This window comes from Salmo trutta, chromosome 23 (genome assembly GCF_901001165.1).
Source record: "Salmo trutta chromosome 23, fSalTru1.1, whole genome shotgun sequence".
In the NCBI taxonomy this organism is placed as follows: domain Eukaryota; kingdom Metazoa; phylum Chordata; class Actinopteri; order Salmoniformes; family Salmonidae; genus Salmo; species Salmo trutta.
In genome coordinates this window covers 20,754,986-20,778,117 of record NC_042979.1, presented here as the reverse complement: position 1 = coordinate 20,778,117, position 23,132 = coordinate 20,754,986, and the positions used below count along the sequence as shown (strand labels likewise).

General features: G+C 43.1%; 1 protein-coding gene across 5 annotated transcripts in view; it reads left to right on the top strand.

Moving 5' to 3' along the window:
• Positions 1 to 350: 350 nt before the first annotated feature.
• LOC115159546 (regulator of G-protein signaling 3) overlaps positions 351 to 23,132 on the top strand; it is a 192,598-nt gene continuing 169,816 nt past the window's right edge. For 2 of the 5 annotated variants that reach the window (XM_029709368.1, XM_029709367.1), the window contains exon 1: positions 20,493 to 20,909. In XM_029709368.1, the coding sequence (XP_029565228.1) occupies positions 20,790 to 20,909 (120 nt within the window). In that variant the 5' untranslated portion in view covers positions 20,493 to 20,789. Of the gene's footprint in view, positions 425 to 857; positions 1,040 to 20,491; positions 20,910 to 23,132 lie in introns of those variants that run through there. The other 3 variants (XM_029709372.1, XM_029709371.1, XM_029709369.1) reach the window with 3 other exon arrangements.

Sequence of the window (23,132 nt, the reverse complement as noted above, 5' to 3'; positions counted from 1 at the left end):
CTTGCCCCACAGCCTGCATACATCTGTCCACTCAGATAAGATGCTTTTCCCAGCAATTGTTGTTACAGTCCACAGAATCACATCAATTTAGTAGGAAAGAGCTCAGACTGCAGCTTAGAACCACCTCAATAATGGACAGTGAGAAGACACCAGTACAGAGAACACTCTGCATTCTCCACTCTCACTGGATGGAGGAAGACCTAGGCTTGCTGTTGCACTGTACAGTGTGTGTAGTGTGTGTGTGTTTGCATTCAAATGCTTCAAATGCAAATATTCCTGTTCTCTTCCCTTCCTCTCTCTTCCTGACTACCAGTGTGGTTGTAGGAGGTCAGGGGCTGGTATTACCTACTGGAGGAGGAGCTGGGGAAGATCAAGCACCTGAGAGTGTCCTCCCATCCCCAACGACTCCAACAACACACCACCGGTCAGTGGACCATCTTGCCATTCTACATCTGCGTGTGCTATAGTACATGTGTACCGTATGCAGTGTATGAGGATTTAAATATACGATGGTATATTCAGGCGAGCTCAGATGAGTGCACATAGATGTCTGTCGTGTATCTGTATGTCCAGCAGACCTCTACTGAGTTGAGTTTGTGTGTATGTGTGTTATATGTGTGTGTGTATGAGTGTGTGCGGACTGTGCCGAGCTCGCAGCTGGGGCTAACTAAAGGGGGCCTTAGCATTCTGGGTCGGGAGGTGGGGTGAGGGGTGGGGGAGAAATGGGGATTAAGGGAGTGAGGGAGAGTGAAATGTAGAGGGAGGTAGGGAGAGAGGAGGGGGCTGGACAAGCACTCGGCTTCTGAGTGGTTGCAAACAGCTCTGTGTTTGTACTGTGTGCTGGAGTGAAACTGCAGAGTTCACACACGCTGCTGTTTACTTTCATTCTTCCCTCCACACTGTCCATCTTTTCTTGTTTTCTGTGGAGAAGAGTGACTGTTCCCTCTCTCTCACCTGTCTATGCTCTTTCACCTTGGTGCCGGTGGACTATAGACGAGTTATGCCTTTGAGTGCCTGCCCCCTGAGCAGCCTGGAGTAGGTGAGTGTTGCCTTTGTGCACTCAGCAGTACAGTATAGTGTTGTTGATTGAGATGTAGGAAGATAGAAGCGCTTAATTAGCGGGTTTTAGTGTTCATTGTCTCCTCTCTGTCTTTCGGTTGTCTCTCTCTCTCTCGCTCTCTTTTCTGTCTCTCTTTATTGGTGTGTGAGTGAGTTAGTGAGTGAGAGAGAGACACACACCTTTGACACATTATTTAATTACATTGTAATGGTATGCCTTGTGTAATTCATATTTGCATGTCATCCTCTCAGATTGAGATTGTCCCAATGAAATAGTAATCGTGCTCATTTGCCATGCTTGACTAAGCTCAGATTGTCTCATGCAATTTGCAACTAGCTTTAGGAATGGTGTGTGTGCGTGTGTGTATTTATATTTTGTAATAATGGCTGTCTGATAAGAACTGGGCCAGTTGTAACTTCAGACTTTTAGTGCTGATTAGAAAGTATTTGTGTTCTGACAATGGCATGAGGCTGCTCAGACCCATGCCCAGGGGTGAGATGGGAAAACGTTCCTTCAGTCTGAAGCTGATGGACTGAAATGAATCAAAAAGCTAAGATGTTAGAGTAAGGATAGGCCACACAGCTCATTTCTATAGCCAGATGATGAGACATGACGGTAGGAGCTACACTCAGCCTTCCACAAAGAACCATATGTTTATTACTCTTTATTATTCACATCTGAATCCATCTTAACAAAGGTTGAACATAAGATAAGATATTAAATGCAGACCAGACAGACATGCTCCTCAATTCCTATCAATATTTCTGTCAGTATGGCTCTGAATGTTTCCTCCATATTGATTAAACCTGTTGTGTTGTCTGACCCACTGCCATCTAATCAGATCAATATACAGCATACACTGAGGGTACAAAACATTAGGAACACCTGCTCTTTCCATGACATGGACTGACCAGGTGAATCCAAGTGAAAGCTATGATCCCTTATTGATGCCACTTGTTAAATCCACTTCAATCAGTGTAGATGAAGGGGAGGAGACGGATTTTGTAAGCCTTGAGACAATTGAGTAATGGATTGTGTATGTGTGCCATTCAGAGGGTGAATGGGCAAGACAAAATATTTAAGTGCCTTTGAATGGGGTAGGTAGTAGGTGCCAAGCACACCGGTTTGAGTGTGTCAAGAACTGCAAAGCTGCTGGGTTTTTCATGTTCAACAGTTTCCCGTGTGTATCAACCACCCAAAGGATATCCAGCCAATTTGACACAACCGTGGGAAGCATTGGAGTCAACATGGGCCAGCATCCATGTAGAAGGCTTTCGACACCTTGTAGAGTCCATACCCCGATGAATTGAGGCTGTTCTGGGGGCAAAAGGGGGTGAACTCAATATTAAGAAGGTGTTCCTAATGTTTTGAACAATCAGTGTATGTATATCGTGTGTGTGTGTGTATGTGTGCACTGTATGTGAAACAGTGTGTGACTCTTCATATCAAAGCCTGTAGGTGTCTGGTGTGTGTGTGTGTGCATGTGTGCATCCCACATCAGTGCTGATTCTCTCCTGTGCTGTTGGCATCTGGGTGAATGTAGGGCAACTAAACTCTGTTTGTCCTAACCAGAAACATGGACATGGGACTGGGCAAATCCAATTAATTTACATCTACGTCTATTGTAGCCTTCCTGTCTTTATCTTTCTTCATCTCACCCTCTTTTCTCTCCCACAGTACCACTCTCATCCATGTCCTGTTCTGTTCTTTTCTCTCTCTTTCTCAATCCCTTTATCTCTCGCTCTCCCTTTCTCTCTCACCCTCTCTCTCACTCATTAACGCTTATCTTTCATCTGTCTCCTTTGCAATCTCTTACACATCATTAGTTGTATAAGATATTAATAGAAAGCCTTTTTATCACACATTCAGGTTGACATGACAGGTTACAACTAATACTTATATGATGCATTTGGTTTTTAAAATCATACCTTCATGCCATCCTCTGAGAGCATCCCACTGATAACAAAGCGATCTAGGAACAAGAGCAGGAGTGGGGCTTGAACCATACTCCGATTGCTGACCAGAATGGTCCAGACCTTGTTGTCCAATTACACCCAGGAAGGCTACAGTATATTTGCCCAGTGAAGCTAAAGGACATAGCTAGCTAAAGCAGGAAGTGGAGCAGATGTGTGGGGCACATCTGGTTTGACAGCGCACCGGTCCCAGTGGTGCTCCGTACAGCGGTGTAGTGTTGGTCAGTGTGCCATGCAACCCTGACTGATCAATTTGGCCTAGTTTCAAGTTTTTTGTCCGAGACAGGATTTTGTCGAGGCACAGATCTGGGGAAGGGTACCAAAAACTTTCTGCAGCATTGAAGGTCCCCAAGAACACAGTAACCTCCATTATTCTTAAATGGAAGAAGTTCGGAACTACCAAGACTCTTCCTAGAGCTGGCCGCCTGGCCAAACTGAACAATCGGGTGAGAAGGGTCTTGCTCAGGGAGGTGACCAAGAACCCAATGGTCACTCTGACAGAGCTCCAGAGTTCCTCTGTGGAGATGGGAAAACCTTCCATAAGGACAACCATCTCTGCAGCACTCCACCAATCAGGCCTTTATGGTAGAGTGGCCAGACGGAATCACCTCCTCAGTTTAAGGCACATGACAGCCTGCTTGAAGTTTGCCAAAAGGCACCTAAAGGACTCTCAGACCATGAAAAACAAAAATGAAATTTTTCTCTGGTCTGATGAAACCAAGATTGAACACTTTGGTCTGAATGCCAAGCGTCACGTCTTGAGGAAACCTGGCACCATCCCTACAGTGAAGCATGGTGGTGGCATCATGCTGCGGGGATGTTTTTCAGCAGCAGGGACTGGTAGACTAGTCAGGATTGAGGGAAAGATGAATGGAGCAAAGAACAAAGAGATCCTTGATGGAAACCTGATCCAGAGTGCTCAAGACCTCAGACTGGGGTGAAGGTTCACCTTCCAACAGGACAACGACCCTAAGCACACAGCCAAGACAATGCAGGAGTGGTCTCTGAATGTCCTTGAGTGGCCCAGCCAGAGCTCGGACTTGAACCCGATCGAACATCTCTGGAGAGACCTGAAAATAACTGTGCAGCAACGCTCTCCATCCAACATGACAGAGCTTGAGAGGATCTGCAGAGAAGAATGGGAGAATCTCCCCAAATACAGGTGTGCCAAGCTTGTAGCGTCATACCCAAGAAGACTCAAGGCTGTAATCGCTACCAAAGGTGCTTCAACAAAGTACTGAGTAAAGAGTCTTACAGTTTTTTCCAACTGCTTACACACAAATCTTTTCATGTCACACGATTTTTGAAACCTCTCACTCAAAGTGCAAAACTACACACCAAATATCCAAAACCATAAGCTATTTCTCAGCCTTTGACTCAGTTGTCAATTGCATAAAACACTTTTTTCAAAACACTACACACAATTCTCTACCTAAAACACAAAAATCTAACAGGAAGTGACTTGCTTTCCTTTTCCAAACACAACCAATCAAAATGCTACACTTATTCACCAGGTCACACACACAATAGGACAGAGGGCAATTACCAATGTCCCTGGACAGCGTGGGGGTAATATAACTACGTGTGCTGCCATCACTCAAAACGGGATCCTCCATCACATTTTACATTACATTTTAGTCATTTAGCAGACGCTCTTATCCAGAGCGACTTACAGTAGTGAATGCATACATTTCATACATTTTTTTTTCTCCGTCACAATGCCACACCGGCCATATGCTCACTTTTCTGGATGCAATTTACACAATGCTTGTCCCTGATCCAGATCAGGAGCCTGCTAGATTTGTGGTTTTATTGAACAATGTTAGTTTTCACCGGGCTGTTCTGGTCCAAAACTGGTTTGCCACCCATCCACAATTTGTACCTACCCCCATTTTAACCTTTTCTAAATCCCATAGAGTTATTCTTCTCAGCCTGGCGCTGGAAAGTGTATGATCGCCAACCCTATGCCCGCATGCCGCTTCTCCAGGCAATGGAGGACGCATGTGGGGACATAGAGGTTGCCTCTGTCCAAGGTTGGATACGCCATGCTAGGAGATACTTCCCTCGATGTTTGGCAAGAGAAAACGTATCTTGTGATGTGGACGAAGTATTGTGGCCAGACCCAGCCCGGAGAAGAGATGAAGCGTAGCTTAGCACTGGTGACTGCCCCCCCTACCAATTCCTGGACTTCCCCCCCGGGACCCCACACACACAATTGTGTTCTTTACTGTATTCTAAAGAATATACTTTTGGTTTACATATGTTTATGGTTTTGTTGTATGCTACTGTATACAACAGTAATGTTTGGCCTAATAAATATTTTCTGTTTCTACATTGCATTGGTGTTTACAGTGTACTTGTTACCCCTCTCAGCAGATTACTTTCACTGTAGAACATTGTATTGAAATGTAGATATAAGCCTATGAAAGACCAAAGAGCTTTAGATTTAGAACAACAGTGTTTACATGGTATATAAAAAAATGTACTATTATGAAAGCAGTGTTTGCCATTTGATGCAAATGCTTCATTCTGACATGTGTTTATGGCATTTTGAATGCAGTGTTACATTTTTAAGGAGATGTGAGGCATTTTGCATTTTGTGTGTGCAGTTTAGGGAATTGTGTGTAGAGTTTTGAAAAAAGGAGAGACAGTTTTGAAAATGTGTGTAAACAGTTAGAAAAACCTGTAATACTTATGTAAATATGATATTTCATTATTGAATTTTTTGGCATTTGCTAACATTTCTAAAAAACAGTTTTTGCTGTGTCATTATGGGGTATTGTGTGTAGATTGATGAGGGAAAAAATATTTAATCCATTTTAGAATAAGGCTATAACATAACAAAATGTGGAAAAAGTCAAGGGGTCTGAATACTTTTCTAATGGACTGTATGCATAGGGGTAAGGTTACTAGGCATATATGATAAACAGAATAGCAGCAGCGTATGTGATGATTGTATGTTAGTGGGTGTGTAGAGTTAGTATAAATGTATGTGCGAGTTATGTGTGAGTGAGCAAATGATGAAGTGTGTGTTTGTGTGTGTTAGAGTATCAGGGGGCGTGAGTGTGTAGGTCCCTGTGAATGTGCATAGAGACAGTGTAAAACATGTATAAAATTGTCAACTCAGCTAGTCCGTGTAGCTATTTAGTTATCTATTCAGCAGTCTTATGGCTTGGGGATAGAAGCTGTTCAGGAGCCTGTTGGTGTCAGACTGTACCGCTTGAGGTGAGAGGGAGAGGTGTGTGATAAAGTCAGAGTGAAAGAGAGGAAGGAAAACATGGTTTCTGACCCCAGTTTGTCACTCCCACAGCGCTTTGAACTTAACCACAATGAATGTCCCCAGTCAGTCACCCTGAAGAGCTCCGGCAGACATCAGAGGAAAGGGTTCAGACATTTCAGCTGTGATTTTGAATTTCATGACTAGATGATAGGCCACTCAACAGGTTTGTAAAGGGACAGCCACCCACATTAAAATGGCCGCCGTGAACACTTTGCTTACAGTGAGGTGAGCCAGGGTCATCTGAGAGAGCCAGCATGATCTCTGACACTGCTGTTATGTGTGCGTCTCTGGCAGTGAATACTACTAATAGGATTATTCAAATGAAGAATTAGGCTACCTGAGAGCAGCAAAAGCTATGCGAGTAACATATGAAACAAAAAGGTTTCAAACTGTGATGCAAATCTAAGACCAAATACAGTGGGTTAGACAGACAATTAGACAATGGGTTAGGCAGTTAGACAATGGGTTAGACAGTTAGACAACGGGTTAGACAGTTAGACAATGGGTTAGACAGTTAGGCAAATAGACAATGTGTTAGACAGTTAGACAGACAATTAGACAATGGGTTAGGCAGTTAGACAATGGGTTAGGCAGTTAGACAATGGGTTAGACAGTTAGACAATGGGTTAGACAGTTAGGCAAATAGACAATGTGTTAGACAGTTAGACAATTTTTTAGACAGTTAGACAATTAGACAGGGTTAGACGATGGGATAGACAACGGGTTAGACGATGGGTTAGACAGTTAGACAATGGGTTAGACAGTTAAACAATGGGTTAGACAGTTAGACAACGGGTTAGACGATGGGTTAGACAGTTAGACAATGGGTTAGACAGTTAGACAACGGGTTAGACGATGGGTTAGACAGTTAGACAATGGGTTAGACAGTTAGACAATGGGTTAGACAGTTAGACAATGGGTTAGACAGTTAGACAATTGGTTAGACAGTTAGACAACGGGTTAGACGATGGGTTAGACAGTTAGACAATGGGTTAGACAGTTAGACAATGGGTTAGACAGTTAGACAATGGGTTAGACAGTTAGACAATGGGTTAGATAGTCAGATAATGGGTTAGACAGTAGGGATAGGTAATGCAGATCACATGAGATCCCACACTCGTACATAACCTTATGTATTGGATGTATAAGGGAGAATGGACTTCCCTTCATGGTTTTGGAGTGTTTGGAATACGTTGACATTTTAGTCATTTTGCAGACGCTCTTATCCAGAGTGACTTACATTAGTGCATTCCTCTTAAGATAGTTAGGTGGGACAACAGCATATCACAGGCATAGAAAGGACAGGGAATCAGGGGGAAGCTGGTTCCACCATTGGGGTGCCAGGACAGAGAAGAGCTTGGACTGGGCTGAGTGGGAGTAGAGTATGTCTGTGTAGAGGAAGGTCTGTATTCATGTGTTAGTGTGTGTGAGAGGGTTTGTTTGAGCGTGTAATTTATAATGGATTTACATTACATTATGAAAACTTAGAGGGCAGTGTTTCAGAGGATTTTTAAATGTGTGTGTGTCCGCTTGTGTCTCTGTGTGTGTGGGTGTCTGTGTTTGTGTGTCTGCTTGTGTCTCTCTCTCTGTGTGTGTGCGTGTCTGCTTGTGTCTCTGTGTCTGCTTGTGTCTGTGTCTGCTTGTGTCTGCTTGTGTCTCTGTGTGTCTGCTTGTGTCTCTGTGTATGTCTGCTTGTGTCTCTCTCTGTGTGTGTGTGTCTGTGTCTGCTTGTGTCTCTGTGTGTGTCTGCTTGTGTCTCTGTGTATGTCTTCTTGTGTATCTGTGTCTGCTTGTGTCTGTGTGTGTGTGTGTCTGCTTGTGTATCTTTCTGTGTGTGTGTCTGCTTGTGTCTCTCTCTCTGTGTGTGTGTGTGTGTGTGTTTGTGTCTCTGTGTGTCTGCTTGTGTCTCTGTGTGTGCGTGTGTGTGTGAATATTTGTGTGTGTGTGTGCCTCTGTCTGTCTGTCTGTCTGTCTGTCTGTCTGTCTGTCTGTCTGTCTGTCTGTCTGTCTGTCTGTCTGTCTGTCTGTCTGTCTGTCTGTCTGTCTGTCTGTCTGTCTGTCTGTCTGTCTGTCTGTCTGTCTGTCTGTCTGTCTGTCTGTCTGTCTGTCTGTCTGTCTGTCTGTTTATCGTGTGTGTACTCACCCTCCAGGACAGCTAGAGTATTTATAACTGACACAACGTGACCTGTACGTGTGTATGCATTTAACCATGTCTAATGCACTTCCCTCAAACGTTGTTACAACTAGGGTCAGATGGTCTACACATGAAAGTGTCATTTGCATGCACATGCACTCTCCCCTCCCCCGAAGCACTGAAACATTTACACACCTACCCAACCCGCTTCCCTATAGTTGGTTTTAGAGAGGAGGCGTAGCATTTGCTTGACATTGCTGCTGACATCGTAAGCACAAGAGGAATGACAAAGATGAATCTCAACTTTGCCTGTGGCAATCCATCATAGATCACAGTCAACACTTTCTAATGTGTATATGTCAGATAAAAATATAGTTCCTCTAAAACAACAACAGAGGCGATCATATTCAATTTGATATTTAACGCTTGTTTCCATCAATGCCTACTGAAACACATGGACCTTTCTACTGTATATTATTAGATTGTTTTTGTTGCTGCCCTTTAACAGATGGCTTGAAATTCCTTTTAATCTGCAGATGAAATATTTATATGAAATTATAGTAAATGTCAAGCATCAATAATATCTCCCTGTTTCACATAGAGCTGCTGTCCTCACATCTCAAAGGTGTTATGACAAATGAGTTCAATCAGAAGATTCAATGAGGTGTTTCTTTCCCCCTGCTGAGTGGGAAGACTGTGTGTGTTTGAGAGAGTGTATTTAACTCAGGTCTGTACTGATGTTTGTACTGACGCTGCTCTGACTTAAGGTTAACTCATGCTACTGTCCTGTTGATCCAAAGTCAGATAACCCATCCTAAAAGGTCACATATCCGCTGATCTTTCCTCTGTCCACTTCCTGCCATGTTGAACTGTCAAATACACAATACTCAAACCATTGCTTTGTTTTGTTTCTCCAATCATAATCTTCATTTAGTTTTTCATAATTTATCCTGTCATACTGTATGTCACCTCCAATGCCATGTCAGAGTAGTTTTGCATCTGGTGTCAGGACCCTTTTTTTCAATTTTCGCCTAAAATGACATACCCAAATCTAACTGCCTGTAGCTCAGGACCTGAAGTAAGGATATGCAAAACATGCGTTTTTTTTGTTTTTTTGTTCCATCATCTTTGAAATGCAAGACAAAGGCCACAACGTATTATTGCAGTTTAGGCGCGATTTAGATTTTGGCCACTAGATGGCAGCAGCGTATGTGCAACGTTTTAGACTGATCCAATGAAGCACTGCATTACTGTTCAAAATGTTGTATCAAGTCTGCCCAAATGTGCCTAATTGGTTTAAGTTCATAACTGTACACTCTTCTCAAACAATAGCATGGCATTCTTTCACTGTAATAGCTACTGTAAATTGGACAGTGCAGTTAGATTAACAAGAATCAAAGCTTTTTGCCCATATTAGATATGTCAATGTCCTGGGAAATGTTCTTGTTACTTAAAATGTCATGCTAATCACATTAGCACACGTTAGTTCAACCGTCCCGTGTGGGGACACCAATCCCGTAGAGGTTAATTCATTGGTGAATGGACTCGACAAGGTGTCGAAAGCATTGCATAGGAATGCTGGCCCATGTTGACTCCAAGGCTTCCCACAGTTGTGTCAAGTTCACTGGATGTCCTTTGGGTGGTGGACCATACTTGATACACACGGGAAACTGTTGAGCGTGAAAAATTCAGCAGCGTTGCAGTTCTTAACATAAACCGGTGCTGCTGGCACCTACTACCATACCCCGTTCTAAGGCACTTAAATATTTTGTCTTGCCCATTCAGCCTCTGAATGGCACACATGCACAATCCATGTCTCAATTGTCTCAAGGCTTCAACATTCTTATTTAATCAGTCTCCTCCCGTTCATCTACACTGATCGAAGTATATTCAACCATTGACATCAATAAGGGATCATAGCTTTCACCTGGAATCACCTGGTCATTCCATGCCATGGAAAAGCAGGTGTCCTTAAAGTTTTGTACACTGAGTGTATGAAAACTTCCTTAATTATTATTAATATAATTTTTTTGTATAGCAAAAATCACTAAGCTAATCTCTGTAAACTGAATTTTAAGCCTCGAACAAACTATGCTGAACCCTAGACAAATACATTTCCTTCAGAAAGTATTCATACCCCTTGACTTATTCCACATTTTGTGTTACAGCCTGAATTTAAAATGTATTAAATAGATTTTAATTCTCACCCATCTACACACATTAATCCATAATGGCAAAGTGAAAACATGTTTTGAAGATTTAAAAAAAGCTTTTTTTTAATTGATTGAAAATGAAATATAGAAATATCTCATTTACATATAGTACCAGTCAAAGTATGGACACACCTACTCATTAAAACGTTTTTTCTTTATTTTTAATATTTTCTACATTGTAGAATAATAGTGAAGACATCAAAACTATGAAAAAACACATATGGAATCATGTAGTAACCAAACTTTTTACATTTTAGATTCACTTTTGGCAGCAATTTTAATAAGGAATTGTTTGCAAATGAATTAAATATAAAAAAACGGAAATACCTTGTTTACATAAGTATTCAGACCCTTTGGTATGAGACTCGAACTTGAGCTCAGGTGCATCCTGTTTCCATTGATTATCCTTGAGATGTCCACCTGTGGTAAATTCAATTGATTGGACATTATTTGGAAAGGCACACACCTGTCTATATAAGGTCCCACAGTTGACAGTGCATGTCAGAGCAAAAACCCAGCCATGAGGTCGAAGGAATTATCCGTAGAGCTCCGAGACAGGATTTTATTGAGGCACAGATCTGGGGAAGGGTACCAAAACATTTCTGCAGAATTGAAGGTCCCCAGGAACACAGTCGCCTCCATCATTCTTAAATGGAAGAAGTTTGGAACCACCAAAACTTCCTAGAGCTGGCCTCCTGTCCAAACTGAGCAATTGGAGGAGAAGGGCCTTGGTCAGGGAGGTGACCAAGAACCCGATGGTCACTCAGAACTGAGTGGTCACTCTGACCACTCAGTTCTGCTGTGGAGATGGGAGAAACTTCCAGAAGGACAACCATCTCTGCAGCGTGCCACCAGTCAGGCATTGGACTCTATGTAAACTGGAAACCATATATCCTGAGGCTGCATTTATTGTCGCCGGGGATTTTAACAAGACTAATCTGAAAACAAGGCTCCCCAAATTCTATCAGCATATCAATTGTGCTACCAGGGCTGGTAAAACCCTAGACCACTGTTATTCTAACTTCTGCGATGCATATAAGGCCCTCCCAACATTGACGAATATGCTGATTCGGTGTGCGAGTTTATTAACAAGTGCATCGGTGATGTTGTACCCACAGCGTCTATTAAAACATTCCCCAACCAGAAACCGTGGATTGATGGCAGCATTCGCGTAAAACTGAACGCGCGAACCACCGCTTTTAATCAGGGCAAGGTGACTGGAAACATGACCGAATACAAACAGTGTAGCTATTCCCTCCGCAAGGAAATCAAACAAGCTAAGTGTCAGTATAGAGACGAAGTGGAGTCGCAATTCAACTGTTCAAACACAAGAGGTATGTGGCAGGGTCTACAGTCAATCACGGACTACAAAAGAAAAACCAGCCCCGTCGCGGATCACGATGCCTTGCTCCCAGACAGACTAAACAACTTTTTTGCTCGCTTTGAGGACAATACAGTGCCACTGACACGGCCCGCAAAACCTGCTGGCTCTCCTTCACTGCAGCCAACGTGAGTAAAACATTTAAACGTGTTAACCCTCGCAAGGCTGCAGGCCCAGACGGCATCCCCGGCCGCGTCCTCAGAGCATGTGCAGACCAGCTGGCTGGACTTCCTGATGGGCCGCCCCCAGGTGGTGAGGGTAGGTAACAACATCTCCACCCCGCTGATCCTCAACACTGGGTCCCCACAAGGGTGCGTTCTCAGCCCTCTCCTGTACTCCCTGTTCACCCACGACTGCGTGTCCATGCACGCCTCCAACTCAATCATCAAGTTTGCAGACGACACTACAGTGGTAGGCTTGATTACCAACAATGACGAGACGGCCTACAGGGAGGAGGTGAGGGCCCTCAGAGTGTGGTGTCAGGAAAATAACCTCACACTCAATGTCAACAAAACAAAGGAGATGATTGTGGACTTCAGGAAACAATTATGTGCTTTCACCCATGGAATTAGCGGTTAGGGGGGGTAGGATGACCTGAAATATTCTGCTTTTACAAAATGTGATGCTGTTTTAAAATGAAACACAATACCTTGCTCTTGTTAAAGCTTTTAGAATTAGACAAATTATGAATCAGATTTTAGAATCAGACAAATTATGCAGTAGTGCTGCTGTAGTAATGATAACAAAATGCAAAAATAACAGCAAAGATGATCACAAGAGAGAAAAAAAGGGGCTTTACTTCAGAGTTCTGGTGCTGTCCCATCTACATTGATGGGACAGTAGTGCAAAGGGTGGAGAGTTTTAAGTTCCTCGGCGTACACATCACGGACAAACTGAAATGGTCCACCCACACAGACAGTGTGGTGAAGAAGCCACATCAGTGCCTCTTCAATCTCAGGAGGCTGAAGAAATTCGGCTTGTCACCAAAAACACTCACAAACTTTTACAGATGCACAATCGAGAGCATCCTGTTGGGCTGTATCACCGCCTGGTACGGCAGCTGCTCCGCCCACAACCGGAAGGCTCTCCAGAGGGTAGTGAGGTCTGCACAACGCATCACCGGGTGCAAACGATCATCAAGGACAACAACCACCCGAGCCACTGCCTGTTCACCCCGCTATCATCCAGAAGGCGAGGTCAGTACAGGTGCATCAAAGCGGGGACTGAGAGACTGAAAAACAGATTCTATCTCAAGGCCATCAGACTGTTAAACAGCCATCACTAACATTGAGTGGCTGCTTGCCATCATACTGACTCAACTCCAGCCACTTTAATAATGGAAAAATGTATGTAATCAATTTATCACTAGCCACTTTATATAATAATTATATACCCTACATTACTCATCTCATATGTATATACTGTACGCTATACCATCTACTGCATCTTGCCATCTTGATGTACTGTATCACTAGCCACTTTAAACAATGCCACTTCATATAATGTTTTCATACCCTACATTACTCATCTCATATGTATATACTGTACTCTTACCATCTACTGCATCTTGCCTATGCCGTTCGGCCATCACTCATTTATATATTTTTATGTACATATTCGTATTCATTCCTTTACACTTGTGTGTATAAGGTAGTTGTTGTGGAATTGGTAGATTACTTGTTAGATATTACTGCATGGTCGGAACTAGAAGTACAAGCATTTCGCTACACTTGCATTAACATCTGCTAACCATGTGTATGTGACAAATAAATGTGATTTGATTTGATATGGTAGAATGGCCAGCCGGAATCCACTCCTCAGTAAAAGGCACGACAGCCCACTTGGAGTTTACCAAATGGCTCCTAAAGACTCTCAGACAATGAGAAACAGGATTCTCTTGTCTGATGAAACCAAGATTGAACTCTTTGGCTTGAATGCCAGCGTCACGTCTGGAGGAAACCTGGCGCCATCCCTACGGTGAAGCATGGTGTTGGCAACATCATGCTGTGGGGATGTTTTTCAGCGGCAGGGACTTGGAGACTAGTCAGGATCGAGGGAAAGATGAACGTGCCTCCCGAGTGGCGCAGTGGTCTAAGGCACTGCATCACAGTTGCTAGCTGTGCCACTAGAGATCCTGGCTCTGTCGCAGCTGGCCACGACCGGGAGACCCATTGGGCGGCGCCAATTGGCCCAGCGTCATCTGGGTTAGGAGAGGGTTTGGCCGGCAGGGATGTCCTTGTCCCATCATGCTCTATCGATTCCTGTGGCGGGCCGGATGTATGCACGCTGACACGATCGCCAGGTATACAGTGTTTCCTCCGACACATTGGTGTGTCTGGTTTTCGGGTTAAGCGGACCTTGTGTCACGGAGCAGTGCAGCTCGGTTGGGTCGTGTTTCGGAAGATGCATGCCTCTCGACCTTCGCATCTCCTGAGTCTGTACAGGAGTTGTAGCAATGAGACAAGACTATTACTGCCAATTGGATACCATGAAATTGTGGCGCAGTGTGCTCAGGACCTCAGACTGGGACAAAGGTTCACCTTCCAACAGGACAACTACCCTAAGCACACAGCCAAGACAACGTGGGACTGGCTTTGGGACAAGTCTCTGAATGTCCTTCATTGGCCCAGCCAGAGCCCAGACTTGAACCCGATCAAACATCTCTGGAGAGACCTGAAAATGGCTTTGCAGCAATGCTCACCATCCAGCCTGACAGATCTTGAGAGGATCTGCAGAAAGGAATTAGAGAATCTCCCCAAATACAGGTGTGCCAAGCTTGTAGTGTAATACATATCTACCTCAATTACCTCGTACCCCTGCACATTGGTACTGGTACCCCTTGTATATATAAGTTATCGTTACTCATTGTGTATCTATTACTACTTTTATTATTACGTGTTTTACTTTTCTATTATTTCTCTATTTTCTTTCTCTCTGCATTGTTTGGAAGGGCCGTAAGTTAGCATTTCACTGTTAGTCCAAACCTGATGTTTATGAAGCACGTGAAGAATAAAATGTTATTTTATTTGATATGTTCTCCCAACATTTCAATTGAGTCAGTCTGGGGCTCGCCAAAAGCTAAACTCCTGTTGGGGATGATGTCATGTTCTTGTGCCATGTCCTTGTGCCAAGGGAGTGAGACACCGAACCCAAGCTCATTTGGGCTCTCTCCCTTTCCCACTCCCTTCCCCTTTGTCTCCCTGATCTGTCTAATTTTTTTGTTCTTTATCACTCTCATTTGGTCCTTTTGTAAAATCTGTTTTCACCTGTGTCACATTTTCTTACTTACTTTCAGCTGTCCCTTTTTACAATACAAGGTTAAGGCCTGTATGAATTGTTATTGGTTTCCTTTCACCGCATCAAGGTGGTGGCATCTTACAATATTTATGATATCACATTAATACGGTACAGTATGTTAAATCGATTCACCTTAATGAATGTGTCATTATCACTCTATTCTCCCTGTGTTTAAACCAACCCACCCAAACCCTCCGTGTCACAGACTGAGACAGTGGGATTACCAACAGATTGATTGACATGACTCATAATCCCCATGGGCAGCTTGACCTCCGGCAGAAACAGGAAATAAGACATCTGCCAATCATAACGGCTACTGTCTGCCCAGTCGCCCTAAATGTCCCCGTCTCGTTGCGTAGCCCCGTGTGGCATGATGAGTCAGTCACCCTCAGTTTGGCTGAGCAGAAATTCTGCCTGTCTGTCTGTAGTACTCTGCTACATTGTGTTTATCTATATGTTAGCGCTGGTTGGTGTCATCGTCTTTGAGTCGCTTTCAGCTCCCCTGCTTTAGCTTCAAAGTGGGCTGTTTTTGTGCAGTTAACCCAACCATAACAAGATGTAATTTCATTCCGACCATCACTTTGTGTTTGTGTGTGTGCTTCGCTTTCCTTTTTCTCTCCTCCCCTCTCTGGCATATAGCTGTGACTTTAGGCTTCGGGGAGAATACTGTTTCATTCCATGTCTCTGCGCTTGCCTGCTTGTTTAAATGTCCTATTTTCCCTTGATTTACCCAGTACACAGGGCTCACCAGTCACATCCTGGTAATATGACTTCTTTCCCTGGTAATGCGTCAGTAAGCATCTGATGGGTTACTATATCCAAGGCACTGGTGGTTAATGTGTTTTCACATCCTCTCTCTCATTCCCTTGTTCTCTCTTTACTATCTTCTCTGTCTCTCTCTCTCTCTCTTGCTCTCTCTCTCTCGTTCTGTCTGTCTCTATTTGGTGCAGCCTCTGCTCTGACCTCTTCTGTTAGAGGTAGCATTCCCTGACGGTTAGATGTGGTCAAGTGTGACAATGGGTCCTTTTCAAATGCCCAAAAGATGCTCTTCCCACCGCTCCAATTCACAGCCACACTAATAAATTGCTTTGGACTGCCTCATCCAGGGTCAGAGAGAGAGAGGTGGGGAGGGGGGGTTATTTTCTGCATTATGCATCTTCCTTTCGATGCAAAACCCAGCACTGGCGTGCATGGCCGACGAGCTCTACCCACTGGGCACACCACGTCATTTCAACGTGAAAATTTGTGTCATATTTAGTTGAGATGTTGATCAATGAGATTTCAACCTTTAATCACCCACACAAAAAGACAGCCAGAAGTTTGTTGAACTCCATTATATCGCTATGCTTTCGACCATCTAAAAGCCCAACCAAATTCCAATGGAAAAGCAATGTCTGATTTTTGGTTTAGTTGTCATCTAAATGTGTTATCAGAGTGCTTTCAACCATTTAAATTCACAACAAAGTTGAAATTGGAATACATTGTCATATAGTTTGTATTTATAACAACTGTGTTATCAATCTAATAGCACAACCAAATGACATGGATTGCAGTTGAGATGACATTAAAAGTACATGTGCAAGTGATCAATGCTGTTTCAGATTCTGCACATATTATTATAGCAATTGTGAATTGTAGACAAATTGTAAATCGTGGAAAAAGGATAAACAAACTGGACTTAAAGGCAGACTAAGGGGCAGCAGGTAGCCTAGTGGTTAGAGTGTTGGGCCAGTAACCGAAAGGTTGCTAAATCGAATCCCCGAGCTTACAAGGTAAAAAAATCTATCATCCTGCCCCTGAACAAGGCAGTTAACCCACTGTTCCTAGGCCGTCATTGTAAATAAGACTTTGTTCTTAAGTGACTTGCCTAGTTAAATAAAGGTTCAATATAAAATAAGTCAGTGGCACAGATGGACAATCCAAGCAGAAGATACATCTCCTTCAAATGTTGATATTTGGTTGTGTTCAATATCCAGTTTGTCTACAAATTAATAATTGATATGTTAGATTCACGTCTCCATCTCAACCAACAATCAAAGTTAAAGAATAAGACTAAATCTAATCTAATCAAACTTTAAATGCACTTTAAATAAAGTTTGATTTAATTTAGTCCTATTCTTTCACTTAGATTTTTGGTTAAGATGGAGGTGAAAATTCAACTTATGATTAACTTGAAGATTAAATTTGAATTCAACCAAAGCGTGAAACCCTAGACCTATATGTATTGTCTATTTTTTGTTAAACCAATTGAATTGAATTGAAACAATAGCTGTTAACACCTCTTAAGGATCCGCCCCTTTTTTTCAATTTTCACCTAAAATGACATACCCAAATCTAACTGCCTGTAGCTCAGGACCTGAAGCAAGGATATGCATATTCTTGGTACCATTTGAAAGGAACCACTTTGAAGTTTGTGGAAATGTGAAATCAATGTGGGAGAATATAACACATTAGATCTGGTAAAAGATAATACAAAGAAAAAACTTGTTTTTTTGTATTTTTTTGTACCATCATCTTTGAAATGCAAGAGAGAGGCCATAATGTATTATTCTAGCCCAGGCGCAATTTAGATGTTGGCCACTAGATGGCAGAAGTGTATGTGCAATGTTTTAGACTGATCCAATGAACCATTGCAATTCTGTACAAATGTTGTATCAAAACTGCCCAAATGTGCCTAATTGGTTTATTAATAACTTTTCAAGTTCATAACTGTGTGCTCTCCTCAAACAATAGCATGGTATTCTTTCACTGTAATAGCTACTGTAAATTGGACAGTGCAGTTAGATTAACAAGAATGTAAGCTTTCTGCCCATATCAGATATGTCTATGTCCTGGGAAATGTTCTTGTTACTTACAACCTCATGCTAATCACATTAGCCTACGTTAGCACAACCGTCCTGTGAGGGACCCACCGATCCTGTAGAGGTTTAATGACTTCCCAAATGCTATACAGGCATAGTGCAAAATGTTGAAGACATTGTGGTTCAAAGGTAGAAATTCAACATTTAAACAACACTTTAAGTTCATGCCTTTTTAAAAAAAAATTAAATCCAATGTATTTCCAAAAGTGGCAACCAGCCATTGATGCCAATGAGAGACAGAGTTTCAATCACAATCTCAGTTACATCTTGTTTAGTCTTCAGAATATTTTCTAATTGAATTTAAACATAATTTAACATTTGTCTATGGTTCAGCCATAGCATTAATGTTGTTTTCAGCCATATTAGTAGAGGCAAAAATCATCTGCTATGTCTACTACTGAAATATACGCTACTGGACTTCATGACCCAGGGCTCTTTCGAGCCATGACACCTCATCAGATACTTATCATTGTGTGAGTGTCACAGGGTTTTCAACACCCCATCTCTCCCATTGACACCCAAGGCAACGTGTGTACCATTATGGCCTCATGCTTGAGGTGATCTTAAACGACTGAGAAAGAAGTCTGCTTGATGGAGAGAACATTCTCTCGTTCTCTCCATCAATTGTTTATTTGTTTGGAGTGTGAAAGGAGGGCCAGGATGTCAAGAGAGTGAGGAGTGCTTCCTACGATACTTGGGGAGAGAGAGAGGTGTTTTATGGCCCGACAGCGCTGTGGCAAGACTGACTGACTGTGGCCAATGGCCAACACTATTCATTCCTCCTTACACATCTCTCACTCTCTCCCTCTCTCTTTCTCTCTCACGATCACTCTCACTCTCTCCTTGACTCTCATTTACTCTCCAACAATTTTTTTATATTTATTTCTGTCTCCCCTACTTTTTTGATCCTCCTCTCTCTCTCTCTGTCTCCATCTCGTACATTCTCTCCATTTCTTCAGTGCCCCCCTCTCTGTTTAGAGGCTGTTCCTGGTGTGTTGTTATGCTGGCGGACAGTCTTGTATGCCAGTAGGTGTGTGTGTGTGTGTGTGTCCCTTCACTCGTAATGATTAATGGTCATCCAGACAAAGGGCCGATGGATGTGCAGGTTGGCTCTCTGGGGCCCCTCTGAGTTGGGATTAAAGTGACGAAACTCTTAGACTCCTGCTTGAAGTTCGCCCTGTTACCCCTGCAACCCGCCTGCGGGATGGGAGAATGTCCTCAGGGTGAATGACAGGGCTGTAGGAGAACTAATTGTGGCAGGGCAGTGTGTGTGTGTGTGTGTGTGTGTGTGTGTGTGTGTGTGTGTGTGTGTGTGTGTGTGTGTGTGTGTGTGTGTGTGTGTGTGTGTGTGTGTGTGTGTGTGTGTGTGTGTGTGTGTGTGTGTGTGTGTGTGTGTGTGTGTGTGTGTGTGTATGCACGCTTCTGTGTTTAATGGATGTGTGTGTCTGTGCTAATGCGATTATGATAACTCCTCACGAGGCTAGTGCAATGCTGGGTAGGAGAGGGGGGTGTTTCCATGGGGTGGATGAGTTTGAAATCAAATCTCACCATCTGCATGAGGAACAAGAGAGGGAGAAAGGGAGAGAGGGAGAGGGAGATAATGAAATATAGAGCAGGAAAGAGCGAGAATGGCAAAGAGCGTAAGAAAATAAGAGTGTATTTCCGTGTAGAGTGACTTGGGGGAGAGAGATACAGCTCTGTGTATAAGGAAAGAGAGAGAGAGAGACAGGGAGATAGATACAGCTCTGTGTATAAGGAAAGAGAGAGAGACAGGGAGGGAGATACAGCTCTGTGTATAAGGAAAGAGAGAGAGAGAGACAGGGAGAGAGATACAGCTCTGTGTATAAGGAAAGAGAGAGAGAGAGAGACAGGGAGAGAGATACAGCTCTGTTTATAAGGAAAGAGAGAGAGAGAGGCAGGGAGAGAGATATAGCTTTGTGTATAAGGAAAGAGAGAGAGAGAGAGAGGCAGGGAGAGAGATACAGCTTTGTGTATAAGGAAAGAGAGAGAGAGAGGCAGGGAGAGAGAGTTGCTGCTCTATGTATAGAGAGGGAGGGAGGGAGGGAGGGAGGGAGGGAGGGAGGGAGGGAGGGGGAGCAGGCATCAGCATTGTGGGCCAGCTGAATGATTCCTTTATGAGGAATGGTTAAAAGGACATCGGGGGCGAGGCCCCATCACCATGGTAACCTCACAGGAGCCCTCGAAGGAGAGATAATGGAGTGAGAGGGAAGTTCCTTTTCTTTTTACCCCCTCCCTCCCTCTCTTGTGTTCTTCTCCTCTCTTGGCTAGTTGGGCGCAACCTCACACCTTAACGGAGTTAGCCAGAGTTGGAAGTTCTGTTTGTGCTTTATTAGAGGGGTCCTAACTGACAACACACACCAAGGCAGCCCAGGGCAGGCTTCATACATTGCCTTGTAACGTACAGAAACTTTTTGGGCTGCAACATATTGCCATTGTTTTTGGCAGCCTCAAATTTGGGACTTTATCTTGCATCTGCAATATATTGAGGAGTTTTTTGGTGGCATCTTGTTGAGAATAAGAGCAAGTTCCCCTGTTGGTGCCCTGAAGGTCCAGAGACAGAGAGGCAGAGATGTTCTCTAAAGGCAGTGTCTCAGCCTGTGACTCTTTTGTATTTCTTTCAGAGACTCTGTTGTCAAACCATGGTGCTGCCTCCGAGACCACAAGCCCTGAGAATATGCAATGCTTAACGGTGAGTGACTCTTTTAGAACTTTCTCTCTATGTGTCTTGTGCCTGTATGTACTGTATATCTGTGTGTGTGTGTGTGCTAGTCTCTCTTTTCATCACATTTCATATTTTTGAGGAATCGTCATAAACGGACAATACGAAAGAGCTCAAAAATAAACATAACATCTTTTTGTGAGTATGTGTGTGTATGTGTGAGTGTGTTTGCATGCATGCGTTTGTATGTGTGCATTATTTATAGCTAGGCTTTGTGTGCAGATGTTAAGAAACTGCCAGAATGTTGTGAAGTATGTAATCCCGTGTTGCACAGAGTTGCCATGGACTTGTAAATAGAAGCATACACATGCAATGACAGACAAGTAGTGTAATGTTGTAATTGGTCGCATGCATGTGAGTTATATTGAGAAGAGAAGATTGTTGTTGATGTTGAGAGAGAGAGAGAATGCCCCGTTTGTCATTTATGATGGTCATTCTCTGACCATGTTCTTAGAGAGCAGGAGATAAAGAGAGAGAGAGTTGAGAGGCAGACAGAGAGAGAGAGAGGGAGAGTTTAGAGGCAGATGTTGAGAGGGAAATGGAGAGAGGGAGAATTGAGAGGCAGATGTTGAGAGGGAGAATTGAGAGGGTGAGTTGAGAGGGAGATGGGGAGATAGAGAGAGTGTGACGGGGAGAGTTGAGAGGGAGATAAAGGTAGGGAGAGTTGAGAGGGAGATAGGGAGAGTTGAGAGGGAGATGGAGAAAGGGAGTATTGTGAGGGTGAGTTGATGGGGAGATAGGGAGAGTGATAGGGAGAGTTGGGAGGGAGAGTAAAGAGGAAGAATACAGCGTGTTTGTGACCTTCTTCACTTAATGATGCATATAAAACACATGCTCAAGTGCTGTTATGGTGCTCACAGCAGTTTCTCATGCTATCTGCATTTAAGTCTATCTACACGTAATGGGGCCAATGGGAGAGTTGAGAGGGAGAGTTGAGAGGGAGATAGGCAGAGTTGAGAGGGAAATGGAGAGAGAGAGAATTGGGAGGGTGAGTTGAGAGGGAGATGGCGAGATAGAGATAAGCAGATATAGAGAGGGAGAGTTGAGAGGGAGATGTTGAGGGAGAGAGAGGGAGAGTTGAGAGGGAGATAAAGAGAGTGTGTGGAGAGGGAGATAAAGAGAGGGAGAGTTGAGCTGGAGATACAGAGAGGGAGAGATTAGAGGGAGATAAAGAGAGGGAGAGTTGAGAGGGAGAGAGGGAGCTAGAGAGAGGGAGAGTAGAGAGGGAGCTAGAGAGAGGGAGAGTAAAGAGGGAGCTAGAGAGAGGGAAAGTTGAGAGGGAGATAAAAAGAGGGAGCTAGAGAGAGGGAGCTAGTGAGAGTTGAGAGGGAGATAAAGAGAGGGAGATGTAGAGAGGGATATAGATTGATAGAGAGTAGAGAGGGAGATGTAGAGAGATAGAGGGAGAGTACAGAGTGTTTGTGACCCTCTTCACATAATGATGAATTTAAAACACATGCTCAAGTGCTGTTATGGTGCTCACAGCAGTTTCTCATGCTATCTGCATTTAAGTCTATCTATAATGGGCCAATGTGTGACATTAGGATCATCATTTGAAAATGGTTTGAAACAAAATCAAAAATATTTTCATGTATACTTAGAGGGAAAAAAGGGAATATGCAAATTGCCCATAACTCATAGGCCTAGGATTACACATCCTTTAAGCAGGGTTCATACAGACATTGGCAAGTCAAATTCAAGGACTTTCAGGGACATTTTCAAGCACTTCATTGTAATGTTCAAGGACCTCAATATCATACAATTGTATAATTTATATAATTGTACAAATAGGGCCTAATATAGACTTCCCCCAACAAAAAAGCATGCAAAAAGTGTAAAAAAAAAGGTAGGCCATTACCACTTTAAGAATAATTCTCTAATGATATGCTATGTGTTTCGTAAGGCTAGCGTAGCCAACAAATAGTCAGCCAACATAGCGTGTAATGTAACTTATTTCAAAAGTCATTACTTAATTACATTGCTCAACATTTTCTTAACATTTGTCATAATTAAAGTGGCAAGAAAAAGTATGTGAACTTTTTGGAAATACCTGGATTTCTGCATAAATTGGTCATAAAATTTGATCTGATCTTCATCTAGGTCAAATGCACATTCTGCTTAAACTAATAACACACAAACAATTCTAAGTTTTCATGTCTTTATTGAACACAGCATGTAAACATTCACAGTGCA